The following is a 19,216-nucleotide window of genomic DNA, read 5'->3' as shown; positions in this document are numbered from 1 at the left end:
TTTCCCACCACTTCTCATTTCTCATTTTCTATCGTTTTTTCTTTGCCAGATGGCTCCTGCAAGACTGAAATCAGACAGCCTTCCAACATGGCCACCATCACTGGGACAGATGTCAAGTTCCAATGCCAATATAATATTCCTGATGGGAATTATGGTTCTGTGTGCTGGCATCTGCAGAGAATTGCTAGTTGTCTGTGGACAGAAAATTGTTCTCCAGAATCTTAATCCTTAAGCATGTGCAGCCAAGAGACAGGGCCATTTACTGCTGTGCACTGTGGGCTCCATGATGCATACTGGATATCACACTGAACAAACACTGTAAGCCTCAAGCAGCCTCAACACAGAAAATTCAAAGGATCTACCAACAGCACACAGGGTGTTTAGTGTCATCTTAAACTTGCATCTTGAATGCATCATCGATTCATTCATTCAAAACTAAAAGTCCTTTATGGCTTACAAATTGATGTACTGAGTATTGTAAGGGATACAAACATATATAATAAACACTTCTCAAATAATAAAATGTATTCAGCAGGTAGGATCTCCTCACTTTTATCTTGCTAAACCATGAGAAATTAAAATTAAATCCTGTTTAATTACTTGAATCTTCCAGCTGACAAATAAAAGCAGTCTTTGATACACAGAGAGACAAATGAATTGCACACATATATAAAATCAAGGCCAGCAATTAACATCTTAATGACATACCCTTAACTTACCAACATTTCTAAAAGCCTGAAAAAATATTAAATATCTATGTATACATGTATATGTACAGTAAATTTATACATAGATGACAGATGAATAGATACACAGACAGGCATGCTGTAAGAAGCATCATAAAAGGACTGAGCTCAAGTTCAGACTTTAAAGCCAGACTTCTTGAGTTTTGAATTCCAGACCTTCCGTTTACTGACTCAATAGCTATATGACCTTGGGCAAGTTACTTTGTGCTTTGCTTTCCTCATCTATAAAATAATGATAACAATAACACCTACCTCAGGGAATTGTTGCAGAAATTAAGTGAACTATAGCACGTGTTACTGTATTTAGAGCAAGCCTTGGCACGTGAAAAGCGCTCAGTGAGTATTAACTACTTTTGCCATTGAGTGTGATAATATCCTGATGATGATTACTAAATTTTCCCTCTGTTGGGCTGGGTTGAGCCTTAAGGAAGTTGTTGATAAGAAATAAGTCAGTCTCTTGAACAATCAAACATTATTTTCTACATTAGTATCCTATCGAGTAAGAATTAAATATCAATGGAAATTCAGAGAAACACAATTCAAAAGGCCTTCAGGACCTTTTTCCTGGATGTCAATAAATTACTGAGGGCTTCCTATGTAGAAATGAAAAACAGAGGAAAGTAATTTCTGCTTGACTGTCATAAAATAAGCAAATATAGGCTTTGTGAGATATTAAGATACAACAGTAGCCCCACTCATTAAATGAATAGAATAATGGAATAATTTATAATTTTAAGCCAAAAGTAAAATTAAAGTCATTTATGAGCATATTTTTAAAGTATAATATTTGTTCTATCAACATAAAAGGCATAGTAGATGACCTGAAAAAGTTCCCACCTCCAAGAAGATAACAAATCAAGTCACAGTATGCCTGACGTTGTGTCATCCTCAAAAACTGGGAAGTCAGGATCAGTCCAAGACGCCAGAAGTGAGGAGGCACTACAAAGACACCTCCACTTCGGCCTCTGTTTATTCAAGGCCCCAGCCACGGAAACTCGATGGTATGAACTGCTGAGCTGAGAACTGGGGGTAAGTGAGGACTGTCTTCTCTGTTTTTTGTTTTTTGTTTTTTGTTTTTCTGAAAATGCAGGGTCTCCTGCTAATTCAGATTCTGCATTTTATTCATCAGTGGGAACACAAATCCCCTGCTATCTTGCTAGCTTTCTCATTTGCAGCCAACATATGGGTTTATCAGCACTGGTTACCCCGTCAAGAACAGCCCTTCAGGGACATGGGATAACACAAAACAGGAAATTTTTCTTCAAATAAAGAGTTGGGCAACGATCCTTTGTAAAATTTGGTTTTGGGGTCAGATTTCAAAGTCTTAACCCTCATGGGACAGGCAGAGACTCAGGGGTATTTGGTGAGTGACTGAGTCCCTGTTCCTCCTAAGCTTGCCCTTCTCCAGGGCTCCTCGGAGCCAGAATTGCTAAATGTTAACGTGGGAGACTCAGGTTTCCTACAGGACACTTACAACTCTTATAACCCTGCTGTATGCTCTGCCAGTAAGGAACTACTTAGTAATTCCTCCCAGAGTCAACACTCAAAGACTAATGCCACGTCACATGTAATAGGGAAATGCAGCTCTATCTGTCATCCATGTCTCTGATTCTGTCATTCATTACCCCATGCTAAAAGTCCCAGTGAGAGAAATCGTCTTTCTTCTTTTTCAAAACCAACTACTATTGAAGATAAAGAAAAGTTTAGGGGCAGAAGAACAAAGTCATTACAGAACCATGCATATGAATTGGTGAGCACTGCCCGGGGGCAGGTTTTGTGGTAGTGATCCATAAGAAGCAAAGCAAAAATTATGGTGGAGCTGATGGAATATTTGAGAGTCTCTGCCCCAACCATCTCATAATCGAACTAGGAGCCCTCTAATCTCCCCATGCAATCTTTGGAGGACAGTCGTAGAAGAAAAGGTGAGCAAGAAGGTTTAACTAGTTAACAAGTGTTCATCAAGTATACATAAATCTCAGGGACAGAAGTGGCATTTTTGTATTCAATCATGTATATTAGTATTTGCTATGTGTTCCATGCCACGCTGAGATCCAAGTCTTCTCGCATTGTGTAACTCATACCATAGTAGGGCTCACAGTGAAATAGAGGACCAAATCAGATGCTTGTGGAAACAAGAGAAATAGTTGGTTGTAATGATTATGGGGGTGTTCCAGGAGGAAAGTACAGATTGAAATTAGAATATTTCAATTTCAAAATGAGTTAGGTGATGGAAGCCAAGAAGACATCCTAAAGGAATTAAATCCTGAGCTGAGACTAGATATGAAAAAGTTTGTTTATTTACATCTCAAGGTCCCAAGTCAGTAACAAAAGCAGAATTACAACTCGAGAAAGGCCCCACTTGCCTCTATGCTGTTTTGCTCGGCAGCTGCTTCCTTCGGTGGCACACAGCTGGGAAAGTGAGTCGCAGATGGACTATTGGCAGCCAAAATTTTTTTAGAGACAAATGACACTGTGATTTTCCTTGACACCCATTGAAATTCTTCACTAATTTCCAAAAATATCTTATGTTGTTTTAAAACAACCAGTGAGGCCGAGACATTTCAGTAGAACAAATCAGAGAAACCAAGTTAATTCCAGCCATCTGAGCATTCTGAGCCCAAATCATCTAGACTAAGAAGAAGAATCGTTTACTTACCGAAGGCAGTCGCAGGATACCCAGCAACTGAGGTCCTGACTCACAGCATTCTAACCAAGAGAAAACACAAACACAGCGTCTTCTGTTTTCATTCACTTCTGTTCCTGTCCTTCAGTTGCTTGTCCAACCAGCTGGAGACACAGCAGAGAAACCAGAAAACAAAGAAAGCAATTAGGAACAGGAGAAACAGCTGATAAGCACCCTGCCTAAGCAGAGGTGAATCCTGGGCACCCATCAGGGAAAGACTTTGCTGTTACTGAGGCTTTAGGTGAGGAGTTTGAGGGTTACGAGTAAGAGATAAAGCAAGGAAAGGGCTTTTCTTTGCCAAATTTATCTTTTTTCACCCATAAAGCTCAAAGAGGATGGGGAAAGAATGGATGTATTCTCAAATCAAATGAAAAATAGTTCTAAAACTTCCAATTAGTGACGAAATCAGAAGTTCTGGCACTTTCTCCCATTTATACTGAAGTAATACTATGGGCAAATGTTTTATATCAAAGACCCCAGAGAGACCATCAGAGAATGACACTAAGCTGGGCACGCATACTAGCTGGTATGGGGTTAATTTGATTTGACCTTGGCATCTTCTCTCTTCTTAAAGTCCTCCTATCCTTTCTTTATCCTGTATAGACAAAGAAAACTGGGGTCTAACTTATATGTGTCTTCCATCCTTAGCTGCCAGAGACAGTCCTTTGCCAAAGGGCACAGTAGATTGATACTACTCATATGTCTCTTGACACGGCTTCATTCAGCTCATTCATTTATCTACCCAAGTCCTACGGCAGCCTAACATGGCTCAACAGACCACTGTTTCCCTCAGAGGAATGTTCTGTGCCAGGCTTGAAATAACAAGCTCTGTGTCTCTCCTGGTAACTATGGCTCAGGCAGGGAGCTATGACCAGGTCACTAACCCCACCATGGCAAAGAAGAAGAGACAAGGCAAAGAAGCCAACATCTAAATGAGTACCTGGCACGGGAATAAGTCCTTCACATGTGTTCTCTCATTTCAACCTCACAGCATCCCTGCAAGGTAACTATAATTACCCCATTTGCAAATAAGGAAATCAAGACTCAGAGTTGTAATTTGTCCCGCTACTGGTAAGTCGCAAAGCAAGATTCAAAACCATGAGCTAGTAGACCCGCAAAGTCAGTGCTCCTTTTACGTATAGGAAATGTGGGCACTGATACCATCTAGGCAGTGAGCCACAAGCTATTACAAGCAGGTTCTATCCAAGTGGGAGGCACCTTGCTCTAGGTACCTAGTAGGTTCTATCCAAGTGGGAACCACCTGCTGCAGAGTGCCCCACTTCTCCCTGCACCTACAACAGTGGGTAAAAGACCTGGATTTCCCATGTTTTATCCTGAGTTGCTGGCAAATTCTTTCCTAATCTCAGTCTTCACTAGATATGCAACCAACCCTCTTGGTTTCTTGAGAGTTGGGGCGTCTAGAAATCCTACTTGGACTAGCAAATATCTTTGAGTTCCTAATATCGACCAGCTCTGTGCTGGGCATTAGGAATGCAAATATAAATAAGGTACTGTTTATGTTCTAAGTACTCTTAAAGTTCAATGCAGAAAACAAGCAGATTATCAGAGAATAGAGGTGATAAGTGCCATGACCCAACATGGCAGGAGGTCCAGGGGAACACCTCCCTCAGGTAGAGTTAAAGAAGGGAGAAGAAGGATGGTATGGCTTTTCCAGGAAGAAGGAGAAGCCAGTGTAAAGACTGAGCATCTGGAAGTCAATGACACATCTTTGAACCTGCAAGTATTTTTATGTGGCTAAAGTGTTGAACGTAAGTGGGGGAGTGGCCAAAGGTGAGACTGGAGAAGGTAACAGATCAGGAGGTCTTAGGGACCACACAGCAGAAAATTGGAGGCAGAATGACCATATTTTACAGACTGGTTTGCGCCTTCGTGCCCTCATGCCTTTACTCAGACCATTCTCGCTCCTGGAAATGCACTCTGGAAGTGAAGGCTGACAACATCCTGCTGAACTTTCAGGGCTCAGTTCAGGGTTTTCCTTCGGAGTACCGGAAGCAGAAGCACTTCCTTCCACCACTCTCCTGCAACATGCTGTATCTACTTCTTTAATAGGACTTAACACTCCACTGTATTTGCACTTAACACTTTGTCGTTGCATGTCTGTCTTCCCAGAAAACTGAATTTTTTAAAAGCAGAAACCCATATTGTTTACCTTTATGTTTCCCTAATAGTATCTGGCCTGCAATAGCCCATGTTTGTGGAATAAACAACTTACCTTGTGACCTTGCCAGCCTGTCACAGCTCTCTCTCAGGAAGTGAGTAACACCAAACCACTGATATAACGGACAAAACTTCTCCTGGACAGAGAGCTGCTCATCTGGGCAGGGACCGCCAGGAGAGCACCGGCCTACTGCAGGGTCACCCCCCTCGCCCATGAAGCCATGCCAAAGACCTGCCTCCTCTTCTTCCTCACCATCTTCTGCACAGGTAAGGACCTTTGGCTTTTAGGGATATGGGTCCCTGGGGCAATTTTCTGGGGGCCAAAAAGAGTGTATCATTGCAGAGCACTGCTGTAATACCCCACCCCCTTGGGGAAGAGCAAGTTCTTTACAGTCTTTCTGACTTATGGCTTTTCATTTCAGGGGTCTCATTGGATATAATTTTGGAACCAGATACCAAAGCACTGACTGTCCTCATTGGGGAGGCTGCTACCTTCCGTTGCAGCGTAACAGGAGGGGACCTGAAGAACTATCAAATAAGCTGGTATAAGAAGAGTGAAGATAACTCTCTGATTTTGGTCTCCAAACTAAGCAACAATTCTAATGACAATTTAGGGAATAATTTCAAGGTGAAAATTGATACTTTAAAAAGTCAATTTATGCTTGACATTCAAAAAGCAACAACACAAGATGTTGGGACTTACTACTGTGCGTCTGATATCCACAGTGCTGCAGCTCCGTTTCTGACCTCTTCAGAAACCCTAGGGCCAAACTGAGGCGGCAGATCCAATTCGAGACCACCCCGGGCTAAAATGTGCACCACACCTGAGATGAAGCTGCCTGATCACTTCAACAGTAACATCTGATAAAAGAGGCCAGGAGTTGAAGTGGGGGCAAGGGGCTTATCTTTGCGGTTGGTTTAGAGGGGCCTTCTTTATCGGTTGAAGAGGGCAGAAAAGACTGTGAGGATTTTTGTGGAGAGATATTGTGGGGGGAGGGGGGTTGCTGCACCTGTCTCTCACAGGCTCCTGAGGAAAGGTTGAAAATAACAGCTTTTAATACTGAATAGGCCCTCTCATTGTGGAGGCAGGCTGAGATAAACAGAACTTTTACTATCATGAGTGCTATAGCTCATTGCAGTCTTTATTGTGAAAGTGTTCATGTGCATAAGCCAGATAAAGCAAGGATGGTTTTCCATTACCATCCTAATCAAAATTTCCAAAGCTATTAGAGATAGCTTTAATTCTTACTCTGTGAAGAAGGATGAATAGAGTCATTTTCTGAAATGTTTCCACAACTATTGCAGGTATTGAGTGTTTTATATCTTCCCTCAGCTGCCGAAGAGTCCTGGGGACCGGTAAGGGTGAGCAGGAAGGGGAAATGCACAGGCTTCCTTCATGCTGGTTGCTGAGAGAGAGCTTAGAGACAAATACTTGTGGCAATGTGGAATTTCTGAGTTGAGCATGGGTCAACTAAATTAAAAAATGTGCTTGATTCCCGAGTCCCAAGTTGAAATGGGTAAGCCAAGGAGGTATGAGACTGCAGGGAGCAAATACCTGGAGGAACCCACTGAGCAGACGAGTAGGCAGAGGGGCTTAAACATACAAACATTAAACCCTCATCCAGGTAGTGCCTTCATCCTGTTGGCTCTCTTTGTTCTGCTCAAATATCTATCTGGAATCCTCTCTCCATTTTAACCTCTCTAAGGTTAAAATTCGGGCATTAGGACACAGAGTAGACATAACCGTAAAAATTACAACTAAAAGTCAACCCTCCTGATACCTTCTGTTTGGACGAACGGAGGCAGGATGGTGCACTTCCGGGTTCTTCACCACCAACTCTTCCCATGTGTGCGAGAACGCAGCCGGGGACCCGGGAGGGTGCAGACCAACTGGGCATGCGCCAGGTGACGTCAATCCGAAGAGACCAAGATTTACCTGGTCGCACCTGCGGAACGCCCCTGACACGCCCATGCCCCACCTATTGCCCTCCCACTCCTAGAAAAGCTGCTCTCCGCCATTGAGCCACGCAGCCTTCTCACAGCCCCGGGGGCCTTCTTGCAGCCCCACTCCTGTCGGGATGTCGGGACTGTGGGAAGTCTGTCCGAGAGCCCCACCGCGGGGGGACTCTGCCGGCCTCCTTTGCCGGAGGCCGACAGACTTCTCCCGCACACCTTAGGTTACCAAAATAAACTGTGCAGTTTTGCTGTTACACTTGCCTACCCGCTGGTTCTTTTGCGCCCGCTCGGCTGGTCTTAGAAAAACAAGACACCTTCTATTCAACATTTCTTCCAATGTGCTATCATCTTCATCACATATTTTTTCTAGGGTACTTACTGTTCATGGTATTGGGATGGGTCATGGGAATAGCAAAGTTCTAAGGCAAGTTCTAGTCAAAGTTCTATTCTCATCAATGTGTTTTCAATTTATATTTAAAAGACAGGGCATTGGAAAGTACAATTAAAGATTACAAAGAATACAAAAATATAAGACAGCACATATGATAATGAGGGTTAGTGATTTCGTGTGCAGCGCTCTAGGAGTTTATGAAAGGACCAATCACTCTGAGAAAAGTTTCTTAGGTTTGAGACTGCAGTGAGCTATGATCACACCACTGCACTCGAGCCTGGGTGAAAGAGTGAGATCCTGACTCAAAAAAAAAGAAAAGAAATGGTTTTTAAAACTTTTTTTGCTTTTGTAAAAAAAAATTTATTTGTATATGCTTAGTACAAGTGCAAATTTCTTACATGCATATGTTGCACAGTGGTGAAGCTTGGGCTTTTAGTGTACCCATCACCCAAACAGTAACCATTGTACCCAGTAGGTAATTTTTCAACCCTCACTCCCCTCCCACCTTCCCATCTGTTGGAGTCTTCAGTGTCTGTTATTCTACTCTGCATGTCCATGTGTACACATCGTTTAGCCCCCACTTATAAGTGAGAACATGCAGTATTTGACTTTCTGTTTCTAGGAAATTTTACTTAGGATAATGGCCTTCAGTTCCATCCATGTTGCTGCAAATGATGTTATTTCATTCCTTCTCAAGCTGTGTAGTATACATACCACATTAAGAAAATTGTCTTAGAATAGCTGAGGTTTAAAAGAGGCAGGACTTGGATAAGTAGGAAGGAAAAGGAAGGGTATTTCAGGGTGGGTATACTTGTTGTCTATTGTCACGTACACATCACTTCAGAACTTAGAGGTTCAGAACGAGATTTATTATCTCAGTTTCTGTGGGTCAAAAAATCCAAGTGTGGCTTAGCTGCATCCTCTGGCTCAAGGCCTCTTATCAGGCTGCCATCAAAGTGTTACCTAGGGCTGTAGTCAGTTCAAGGCTCATCCAAAATAGGATCCACTTCGAGTTCACTCATGTGGATATTGACAGGCTGATATGGTTTAGGTATGTGTTCCCTCCAGATCTCATGTTTCAATGTAATTCCCAGTGTTGGAGGTGGGACCTAGTGGAAGGCACTGGTTTATGGGAGAAGATCCCTCATGAATGGTTTAGCTCCATCCCCTTGGTGATAAATGAGTTCTCACTCTATTAGTTCATGAGTGAGCTGATTGTTTAAAAGGAGTCTGGTACCTCCTCCTCTCTCTCTTGCTCCCTCTCTCACCATGCGACATGTGCCCAGGCTCTCCTGCCCTGACTACAGAGAAATGGACATTAGATGTGGTCAGGGCATCTCTAGAACAAAGGTTCTCAACTCTATCCACATATTTGAATCACCTAGGGATATCCTTTGAAAATACTAGTGTCTGGGATACATCTCCAGAGATTTTGATTGAATTGGTGTGGGCTTGAAGCTCTGGCTTCCCAGATGACTCAGCCTCCTTCCCCTCCTCTTGCTCTTCCCTCCCCCTGGGGTTGAAGCCACTGCCTTAAGACCTTGCTATTCCAAGTGTAGTCTAGACAATCATAATCAGCATCACCTGGAAGATTTTCAGAATGCAGAATCTCGTGCACCATCCCAGATCCACTGAATTAGAATCTGCATTTTAAACAAGACTCCCCAGGTAAATTATATGCGTATTAATGTTTGAGAAGCACTGGTCTAGGCATTCATCATTACTGAAAACGTTCATGGAATTAAAAAAAATAAATAAAGCACTCTTTCCCAAATGTCACCCAAGAATCCATACTTGTAAAAAATCTCCTGAAGGGATACTGACATGCCGCCAGGGCTCACTGATAGGCAGTCAGTCATCCCCAGTTCAGCTTACAGATTATTTGTGTAACTACTAAGATAATAGATATTCTTATTGGGGAGATAGTGAGTCCTTGTATATTTCTTAGAAGAAGGTATTACATAAATTCTAGGTTTTATCATTTCTCATTCATCCACAAGCAAATAAGGAAATGAATTAATATTTACTGAGTCAATATACTTTTTACCACACCATGATGGATTATCCACGGAAACCCAGAATCTTGTGCCACATACCTTCAATTCAAGATCAAGCCAAAAAAAAGATCCACAAATTATTGGTGTCTTGTTAAGTCTGATCAGGAACAAGAGGAACAGGAGACACAAGAATGTGTGCCTCCAGTGGTCCACTCCTGCAGGATGAATGAGGACATGAAGTTCAGGCCCATGTTGGAGTGGGGTAACGTAGAACCTGAGGTAGGCCTGGGGTGAGCATGGAAAATGGCCTAGAGACAAGGAGGAGGGAATCCTGGGAGAAAGGAGCTGGACTGCCCAACAATCTGAGGATCTGGACACAATGAAAAAAGAAACCAGACAAAAATTAAAGTAAAAAACCTGGAAAATTTAATAATTCCTGCGCTTACTAGCAGGTAATTAAGGAAGCATTTTATGTAACATCTGAAGCCTCAGATTTAAGTGGAGACAGGGCCACTGAAGGCCCTAGCATAGTATAGGCATAGACCAAGTGTCTCTGCAGAAATCCGAAAGCCATATGAGTGAAATGAACACCCACTATTGTTTTTATATTGTTCATTTTCTTCCTTTCTTTCTCTTTCTCTTCCTTCCTTCCTTCCTTCCTTCCTTCCTTCCTTCCTTCCTTCCTTCCTTCCTTCCTTCCTTTGTTTTTTTGGAACAGAGTCTCATTCTGTCACCCAGGCCAGAGTGCAGTGGCATGATCTCGGCTTACCACAACCACCTCCTTCCAGGTTCATAGAATTCTTCTCACTCAGCCTCCCAAGTAGCTGTGATTACAGGTGCCCACTACCACGCCTGGCTAATTTTTGTATTTTTAGTAGAGATGGGGTTTCACCATGTTGGCCAGGCTGGTCTCGAACTCCTGACCTCAAGCGAATCACCTGCCTCGGCCTCCCAAAGTGCTGGGATAACAGGCGTGAGTCACCATGCTCAGCCTGTATTGTTCATTTTCTTCCCCCTCCAGTGGTAAAGACAATTCATATTATTGTTGCCTCCATTGTTCTGCTTTCTGTAATTCTTATCTATCATGAGAAGGGCTGACTTGGAAGAGTTCAGAGCAGTGAAGAGAAATCCCAGAGAGTATCTGTCAACCCTCAAAAAGACTTTGAATTTGACTGTCAGACATAGGAATAGGCTTGCCACTCTCACCAGGCTCTCAAGAAGAGTCCTTGGGCAGGCTGGATGGCTAGAAAAAGAAAATTCCTCTCTGATGCCCAAAGGCAGCTAGAAGGCATCCTGGCTTCAGGAACAGTGCCATCTCCTGGCTGCCCTCACAAAGAGGTCATCCAACATTGTGAAAACATGGCTATGAGTGAAAGGCAAGGAAAATAAGGGAATCGGAAACCATGTAAATATGCCACTTCCTCTGCATTAGGGGAGGCCAGAGATAGGCAATGAAGAGAATGTTACTTCTATCATATAACATGTTCTCGATTCAGAAGGTGCCATAGCCTTGAGCAAGTCCTCATTACACCATCTTGAAAGCTCTCAGGATGATATAGGTAGGGTCCAAATAAGAAAATGGACTCAAGGAAATCCAAGTTGTGACCTTCACTCTGAAAATTAAGATTTTAAACAGAAAATTGGAATCTTTGAATTTGAAAGCCAGAAAGGATCTTAAAGGCCAAGTAGGCATCCCTTCATTCAGTTTAAATGTCCACTAAATATTGAATGAATAAGATCATCCAGTCTCAATTCAAATATTTTCAATGATAATTCTTATTTCAAAAAATCTGTCCTAAACCAAATCAAAATCTGCCTCCCATAACTTCATATCTTTATGTCTGTTATGCCTTCCGGAGTAACGCAGACTAAGTTCACCTTCGCATATTCAAATATTTAAAGATAGCTATCCTGTCCAACCATTCCTCATGACTGTCTAAGAAATTTTAAACTCCTTGAGAGAAGAATCCAAGTTCAATATATTTTCCTGTACCATATGATTCTTAATAGAGTGACTAACCTATAGCAGGTAGTCAATAAATGTGAGTTGAATACATGAATTAATATCTATGTGTCCACCTGACCAACAGTTCTACTCAGGTGTCTCAAAGGCACTTCGGCTCAACTCCAAGACTTAAATCAAGATCTTCCTTGTGAATATGGCCCTAGCCTAAGGTGCCCTATCTGAAGGAATAACACCATCATTTCAAACCCATCCACCGCTCTCCATCCACTGCCACCAGCCTGGTCAAAACCACGATTTTCTTCTTTGGATTGTTTCTATAGCCTGTTGAGTTAAGTTAGCTGGCCTCTGGTACTACTCAATATCTCCTCCCCACAGCAGCCAGAGTGATCTTTCCAAAATACAAATATGATCACGTCATACCCCTCATTAAATATCCTTCAATAACTTCCCATTGCAGATAGGCAAAACACGAAAATCCCTAAAAGTCCTCTAAGACCTTGCACAGTCTGATTCCTTCTCACCTCCTCTACCATACCTCACTCCTCTCTCCCTCATTTTCCAAACATGCCTTCTTCCAGCTACCAAATACTTGAATGTACCAGGTGCCTTCCCACCCCAGGGTTTTGCAACACTTTCCCTCTCCTCATCCCCTCTTTAACTCCTATTGAAAGGAGTTAAACAAAAAAGATCAAAGTCTACACATCCGTTTTTCAGAGGCATCTTGAGATCTCCTGACAAGTTCAGGTTGTTTATTCTTTAATGCTTTCATATATCAGTTTGTAATATTTTATTAATTTGATTATGCCTATTTTCTCATGAGTCTGTAAGCTCTGGAGATCAAGGACTATATTTGCATTTGCTTATTCAACCCGACAAATCGCATAAACATATCTGTATGAATAAATGAATGAATTTCTCACATTCTGGGACTTCCCAGAATTTGATCATCATCACATACTCTGGGCTGCAGTGGAGCCTCAAGCCTTGCCATATTCTCACTTTTTAGAGGTCTCGGAGACTCCAATGTCATCCTGAGCTGGAGTTCAAGGCTTCTTAGAAACCACTGATTTATACTCATTCTGTCTGGCATACTCAAGAGCCCATTCTTAGGCACACAGGACAACTGAACAGGGTCCTCCATAGGTCTGAGCCAGCTTCCACATAGGGACCCTGAACAGGTAAGTAAAACCTGCCCTGAGAGTCTAGATAGACATGAATAAATCAGAGGAGCCCAAAATGATTATTATTTTCTCAGTGACTACTGGCTAGGCTTATGGTGAGCCCTCTTGGTGTTTTTCATTTTGTGTCGCTATTTTCAGTAGCTGTATCATTAAAATACACAAGTCTATAATTATGGGGATGCATATCCTCATCCCTCAAATATGTACTGAGCACATAGATTATTCCTGGTCCTGTGCCACACGCTCAGTTACAAAGGCGGCCAAAGCTCAATTCCTGTCCTCAAGGTGCTCTTCCTAGTGGAAGAAACAGACATGAAAATAGAAACTTACTAACAGAGAAAGGAGCAAGCAGAACACAGAGAAGAAAGTGATGGCCTAGAGACGGGGAGTGCTTCTCAGAGGAGGTGACATGGGCTCATAACAGAAAAAGCACTTGTTTCCTGAGGTAAGGTGTGCTTGCAGGTTCCTTAAGATGACCCAGGCGGGAAGATGAGCATCCTCAACAGTTACACACAAACACACTCACCTTGGTCTCTGATGCTTGCAGTGAAAATAAACAACTGGAAATAGGCCTGGCGCGCTGGTTCATGCCTGTAATCCCAACACTTTTTTTGTTTGCTTGTTTGTTTTTAATCCCAACACTTTGAGAAGCCAACATGGGAGAATTGCTTGAGCCCAGGAGTTCAAGATCAGCCTGGGTGACAAAGCAAGACCTCGTTTCTATTAAAATAAAAAGAAAAAATAAAATATTGAAAAATAGCCAAAAATGTGCTGCAAACCACCGTGGCACGTTTATACCTATGTAACAAACCTGCACACTCTGCACATGTATCCTGGAACTTAAAGTAAAATAAAAAAAATTTACATTAAAAAATGAAAATAAATAAACTGAAATGTTATGGAAAAATACAAAACCCCAGACTAGACACAATCAGTTTCTTTTTGTGGGAAAGTGGATTTATATCAGAGCTTTCATAGGGGTTCTATAACCACAGAATGTAGTTAATTCCCTGCCAAGTAAAATTTAGATACTTCCAAAATGCTGCTATTGTACACACTGCAGAACAGAGCAGCCAAAATGGTAGTTGTATGGGTTGAAAAGATAAAGAATTAAGAAAAGCAAAGAGGAAGGGGAGAGGAAAAGGAGAATATTATTTCCTTGAATGATGATCACTCTTTTTATTAATAACTTTCTATTCTTAAAGAGATTTCCCAAACCTCTGGGCTTTCCCAGAATTTGGTGCCACTGGTGCACTGACCTAGCCTCATCCTGCCAATGTGAGGAAACCCAGGGAGACTAGTAAAATGCTTTATAAAGCAGCAACCACACCAATGGGGCTGGCTGTGAACCTTCACCTTGGTGTGTTCTTTGATTTCATTTGGTGTGAAATATTGAGATTTCTCCTCAGATATCCCAGCGCCTTGTAGCTACACCGGATCTATTAATCTTTATCTGGGTTAGATTGAACCATTTTCATTTATGGAGTTGTTTTTAATCACAGCAAGAGTAAAACTTTTGCCCTGTACAAAAAAGTCACCTGTAAACTGAGCCATTCTGATTCAGCTTTCTGCTTCTCCTCTGAAATTGTGTCTCTTCTGAGAGCTCTGGAATAAAACAGCTGCCATAGTCATATCACCCTTGCATATTTTCCTCTTTGTATTAGTCAGCTCTGCTGTGGTCACGAACAGTGCCAGGACCTCAGTGGCTTACAGCAATGAACATTTACTTTTTGTTCCCGCTTTTACTACCAGTTGGCTGCTGAGCTCTGCTGCCTGTGTCTTCCCATTCCAGAGCCCAAGATGAAAGATAAGCCACTATTTGGGACATACTTTTTTTTTTTTTCTGACAGGATCTCTCTCTGTTGCCCAGAGGCTGCAGTACTGTGGTGCGATCTCAGCTCGCTGCAGCCTCAACCTCCTGGACTCAAGAGATTCTCCCACCTCAGCCTCCCAAGTAGCTAGGACTGCAGGTGTGCATGCCACCATGCCTGAAGGGGTGGCCTGCCCCTCCACACCTGTGGGTGCTTCTCGTTAGGTGGGACGAGAGACTTGAGAAAAGGAAATAATACACAGAGACAAAGTATAGAGAAAGAAAAGCGGGACCCAGGGGACCAGTGCTGTGTTTTCAGAGGACCCACACTGGCACCTGCCTCTGAATTCCCTTAGTATTTATTGATAATTATCTTTACCATCTAAACGACAGGGGAGTAGCTAGAAAATAGGATCATTGTAGGGAGGAAATCAGCAGTAAGACATAAGAACAAAAATCCTTGTAACATGAATAAGCCTAAAGGAAAATGCTGTGCCTTGAGATGCATATGCAAACATCTCCATAAACCTTTTAGCAGTATTGCTCCAGCAAGTCCCACCTTATTCCTAAAGGTGTTTTCTCCTTACTCAGTAAACAAGACACACAATGGGTATTACCCGGAGATGTTCCAATCTCAGGGAGGGGCAGGATTTTTAACCATCAAGCCTCTTTCAGGTACTTGTTTAACAAAGACACATCCTGCACAGCCCAATATCCTTTTAACCTTAAATCACCTTCGCACATGTCTCTTGCAAGGACAAAGTTGGGGGTAGGGTTACAGATTAACAGCATTTCAAATACAGAACTAAATGGAGTCTCTTATGTCTACTTCCTTCTATATAGACACGGTAACAAGCTGATCTCTTTCTTTTCCCCACATTCACATGCCAGGCTAATTTTTGATTTTTTTTGGAGAGATGAGGTTTTGCCATGTTGCCGAGGCTGGTCTCCAACTCCTGGGCGCAAGCAATCCACCTGCCTTAACAACCCAAAGTGCTGAGATTATAGGCATGAGCCACCATGCCCCTCCACACTGTTTTTATGACAGAAGGAAAAGAACAAGAGAAGTGCAAGCAGAAACTCAAGATACATCTTAAAACTTCTGCTCAGACACAGCAGACATCATGTCCACTCACATTCATTGGCCAAAGCCCTTCCATGGCCAAGCACAAAATCAACTAGGCAGGGACTCACACCTTTCCCACAGAAGGCACTGCAAGATACATAGCAATGCGTAGGAATCAATAACCTTTTTCATGGAAAGAAGGATCAAATACTTCAGAATAATAATTATAACCTACCATACCCTTTAACTCCACCCATGTAATTTGTCTCCATCCTGGGGAGTTTCTCCTGCTGTCAACTATAAAGGAATTTAAAATGATTTTTTTCTTCTTAGAATTCTTCTGGGGCAACATTTGCCCAATTATTTTCAGAATGTCACCATCCCTCAAGATGTTAACAGTTGTCGCACAGTTTAAAAGAATTCCACCATCAGATAATGTTGGCAAATGCAACATGTTTCTAGCCTCCTCTTAATATTTAAATTCTTATTACCATATTAAATGCTCTGAGAATCCCTGCTGTAAAGATACCTATTTAACGTGGGATTGGAATCACAGAATTCTTTTTGTAATGGCACAGCCATTAAGACTCATGAAATTCTATAGGCAAATACTGTCCCAAAGGATTACGTGGGAATCAGTCAGATTCCTGCTGTTTCCTGATTTCTGTGCGTCCAGACTGAAAGGTACCTAATGATGTTGAGAGGAGCTATGCGTAAGGCCAATGGGTCTGTACAGGCCTCAAAAAGAAAGCTTGCATTTTTTGCTAAGACCAAACTCAATGTCAGAAACCTGAAAATGCTATTCAGATACTACTCTTTGTCTACTGAATTAAGTATAAACACTTCAGACTGGCTTTTGTTCCTTCCTTTCTTTCTGCAACAAATATATCTTGAGTCCTACTATGTGCCAAGTACTGTGCCAGGCATTGAGTACATGGTGTGAGCAAATCAGACATGCGGACTTACCTGTATAAAATAAGAGGAGACAGACACAAGACAAGCACACAAGTAAATAGCCAGTGATCATACAACCTCCCAGTGGTTAGCTACACCATTGGCCACCCATTCTTCCTCAAAATGTTTTCCACACTTAGCTTCTGAGATGCCACTCTTGGCTGATTTTCCCCTTCGTCGCTGGCTTCTCCTTCTCGGTCCCCCTTGCTGGCTCTTCCTCCACTATATATCTTCTAAATACTAGAGCAGCCAGGGTCCTTGCCTGGGTCTATGTTCTCTTCTCTATCTCTCCCTAGATGATCTCATTCACCCTCGCAGCATTAATTTCACATACGTGCCCATGACTCCCAAATTTATATCTCCAATGCAAAACTCTCCTCTGAGGATATAATCTTCCCCCAGTTGAACCACCTTAGCACTTATCACTCTTGAGTTATTTCATGTGTTTTCTCTTTTGCCATGATTGTTTGCATACTTCCTTCATCCTCTTCCTAATTTATAAACCCCTCAAGGCGGGGATCCTTGGTCTGTTTCATCTTCAGTTTCCATTGTGCATTGCAGAGTAACTGTTTAATATATGATTATTGAATTTAATGTTTGAACTGAATTTCTGCTTTAGGGATCACTGAGACACAGATGTAATGAAAGGGAATATTTTACTTAAAGAAATAATGCCTCATCCTTCTGTATTTCCAAATGAACAGCTTCAAATGAGAGAACGCAGCTACATACATTAGCATGAGGTGAATACTTAAGTTTAAAAATGCTAAATTGAGCCAGTATCATCTCTTGTGGTCACAGCAGCTGCTGCAAAGGTTTTATAAATTGCCTACGTTCCCGCACCCCATCTGGCAATGCTGGCGTGCTACAGCCATGGATGACTTACTCTTCACAATAGCCTTCACTTGGATCTATTCCCTACTTTAAAATAAAAAGACAAAAAGAAGGTGCCAGGGGGCTTGCCTAAAGTGCTCCCACCCAACCAGAGTACAATTCAACCACATAATGCTGACTCCTCAGCATTTACAGGATTAGATTCAGGGTCAAAGAGGAGGTCAGAAGAGGAAGGCTCTCTGGACTGCAGAAAGGTGTTTCACCATCAGTTCTAATAATAGCACGTGGCAACTGCACTTCTGGTCCTTCCTCTGCATTTTAATCCCATTATTTTCTAAGCCTCTCCCAAGGCCTCCTTTACCAGTCAAAATCAGCCAAGGTTTCATATGCCCTTAGAAGAAAAGAGGACTGACAGAACCTAAGTATCGACTAGAGAAAAGCCAAGAGCCTTTTTATGCTGGATGATCCATGTAAGTCTGGGTTCCTGATTGCCACACAGGGAGGCCCTGACTGTAGTGTGGACATTGGTTCCTTTGCACAGCTCCCTCATGTGTGCATGCAGAGGCTGCTTTTTCTCATCTTGCTTGCCCTAAAACATTTTTTGACTTAGCCTTCATATACTTGAAACTTGGAGTTTAACCTGTCAAAATCAGAGGGAAATTGACTGAATTGCATCTTTCACGAAAACAAACGTTTTCCAACTGCCATGGCATTTTAGACTGTATTTTACCTTTCTGCTAGTGTTGTTCCCTATCACATTTCCCTGGATCAACATATAGTTTGTGCCATAATATTTTTTAACAAGGAGCCCTCTGGGCAGACGGTGGCATTAGAAATTTCTGCTTGGCATTTGGTATGCTGTCCAGCTGAGTCCCCAACCATGTTGTGAGTCAATGCAAACACAGCAGCTTTCAATAAAGGCAACAGTTATCTGAGCAGGCTGCAGCTGTGACTCTCAGCTCAGCCTCTGGGTCACCAGTCTGGGATGTGAGCTGGCACCTTGTTAAAAAAGGTATTCTGACAGAGAGGTAGCTGTCAATTGACTCTTCCAAAAATCCTCTTTCCCTGGGTTCTTCCAGTCCATCTCCTTGGCATGTGCCATTCCCTATGCATCTTATGTTAGACTACATCTCTGGTTTCTCACCACAGCCTGGACACTGCTGATGGGCTAGATTGATACCGTATGCTTTGTCATGTACCGTGATCCCACTCACGATGTTATTTCAGTGGGATAGATGCTGAGACTGTTCACCGTGCCAGAAGAATCTTGCTGCACATAGCATTTCCTTTGCCCTCCTTTGGTAACTTCCCAAGTTCCCACAGTCACTACTTGGTTATGCATGTGTGCTAACGCTCAGACTACTTTGCAATTAGAGCCCTGCCAATTGGATAGCTAGTATTTCTATTCAATAATCTTTTCATTCACTCATACTAAACATTCATTACATAGCTCA

At 42.3% G+C, this 19,216-nt stretch overlaps 1 long non-coding RNA gene and 6 gene segments (V, D, J or C); 6 read left to right on the top strand and 1 right to left on the bottom strand.

Moving 5' to 3' along the window:
* LOC111554733 overlaps positions 1-4,508 on the bottom strand; it is a 32,979-nt gene extending 28,471 nt beyond the window's left edge. Inside the window, exons 1-2 of the long non-coding RNA XR_002735327.2 lie at positions 4,370-4,508; positions 3,403-3,533 (exon numbers count right to left, since the gene is read on the bottom strand). This is a non-coding gene — a long non-coding RNA (uncharacterized LOC111554733). The remainder of the gene's footprint in view (positions 1-3,402; positions 3,534-4,369) is intronic.
* The window catches only part of LOC111554712, a 729,812-nt gene that overhangs the window by 572,461 nt on the left and 138,135 nt on the right, over positions 1-19,216 (top strand).
* The window catches only part of LOC111554720, a 687,176-nt gene that overhangs the window by 556,127 nt on the left and 111,833 nt on the right, over positions 1-19,216 (top strand).
* The window catches only part of LOC111554726, a 522,394-nt gene that overhangs the window by 392,668 nt on the left and 110,510 nt on the right, over positions 1-19,216 (top strand).
* The window catches only part of LOC111554718, a 654,935-nt gene that overhangs the window by 528,852 nt on the left and 106,867 nt on the right, over positions 1-19,216 (top strand).
* Positions 1-19,216, top strand: part of LOC111554715 — a 367,088-nt gene that overhangs the window by 293,613 nt on the left and 54,259 nt on the right.
* Positions 1,683-6,530, top strand: LOC111554724. The segment is given in 2 exon segments: positions 5,276-5,874; positions 6,030-6,530. Coding segments are annotated over 2 exon segments (399 nt in total).

This window comes from Piliocolobus tephrosceles, chromosome 6 (assembly GCF_002776525.5).
Source record: "Piliocolobus tephrosceles isolate RC106 chromosome 6, ASM277652v3, whole genome shotgun sequence".
In the NCBI taxonomy this organism is placed as follows: domain Eukaryota; kingdom Metazoa; phylum Chordata; class Mammalia; order Primates; family Cercopithecidae; genus Piliocolobus; species Piliocolobus tephrosceles.
Note: the sequence above shows the minus strand (reverse complement) of the source record. Positions and strands in the feature narration are given on the sequence as shown.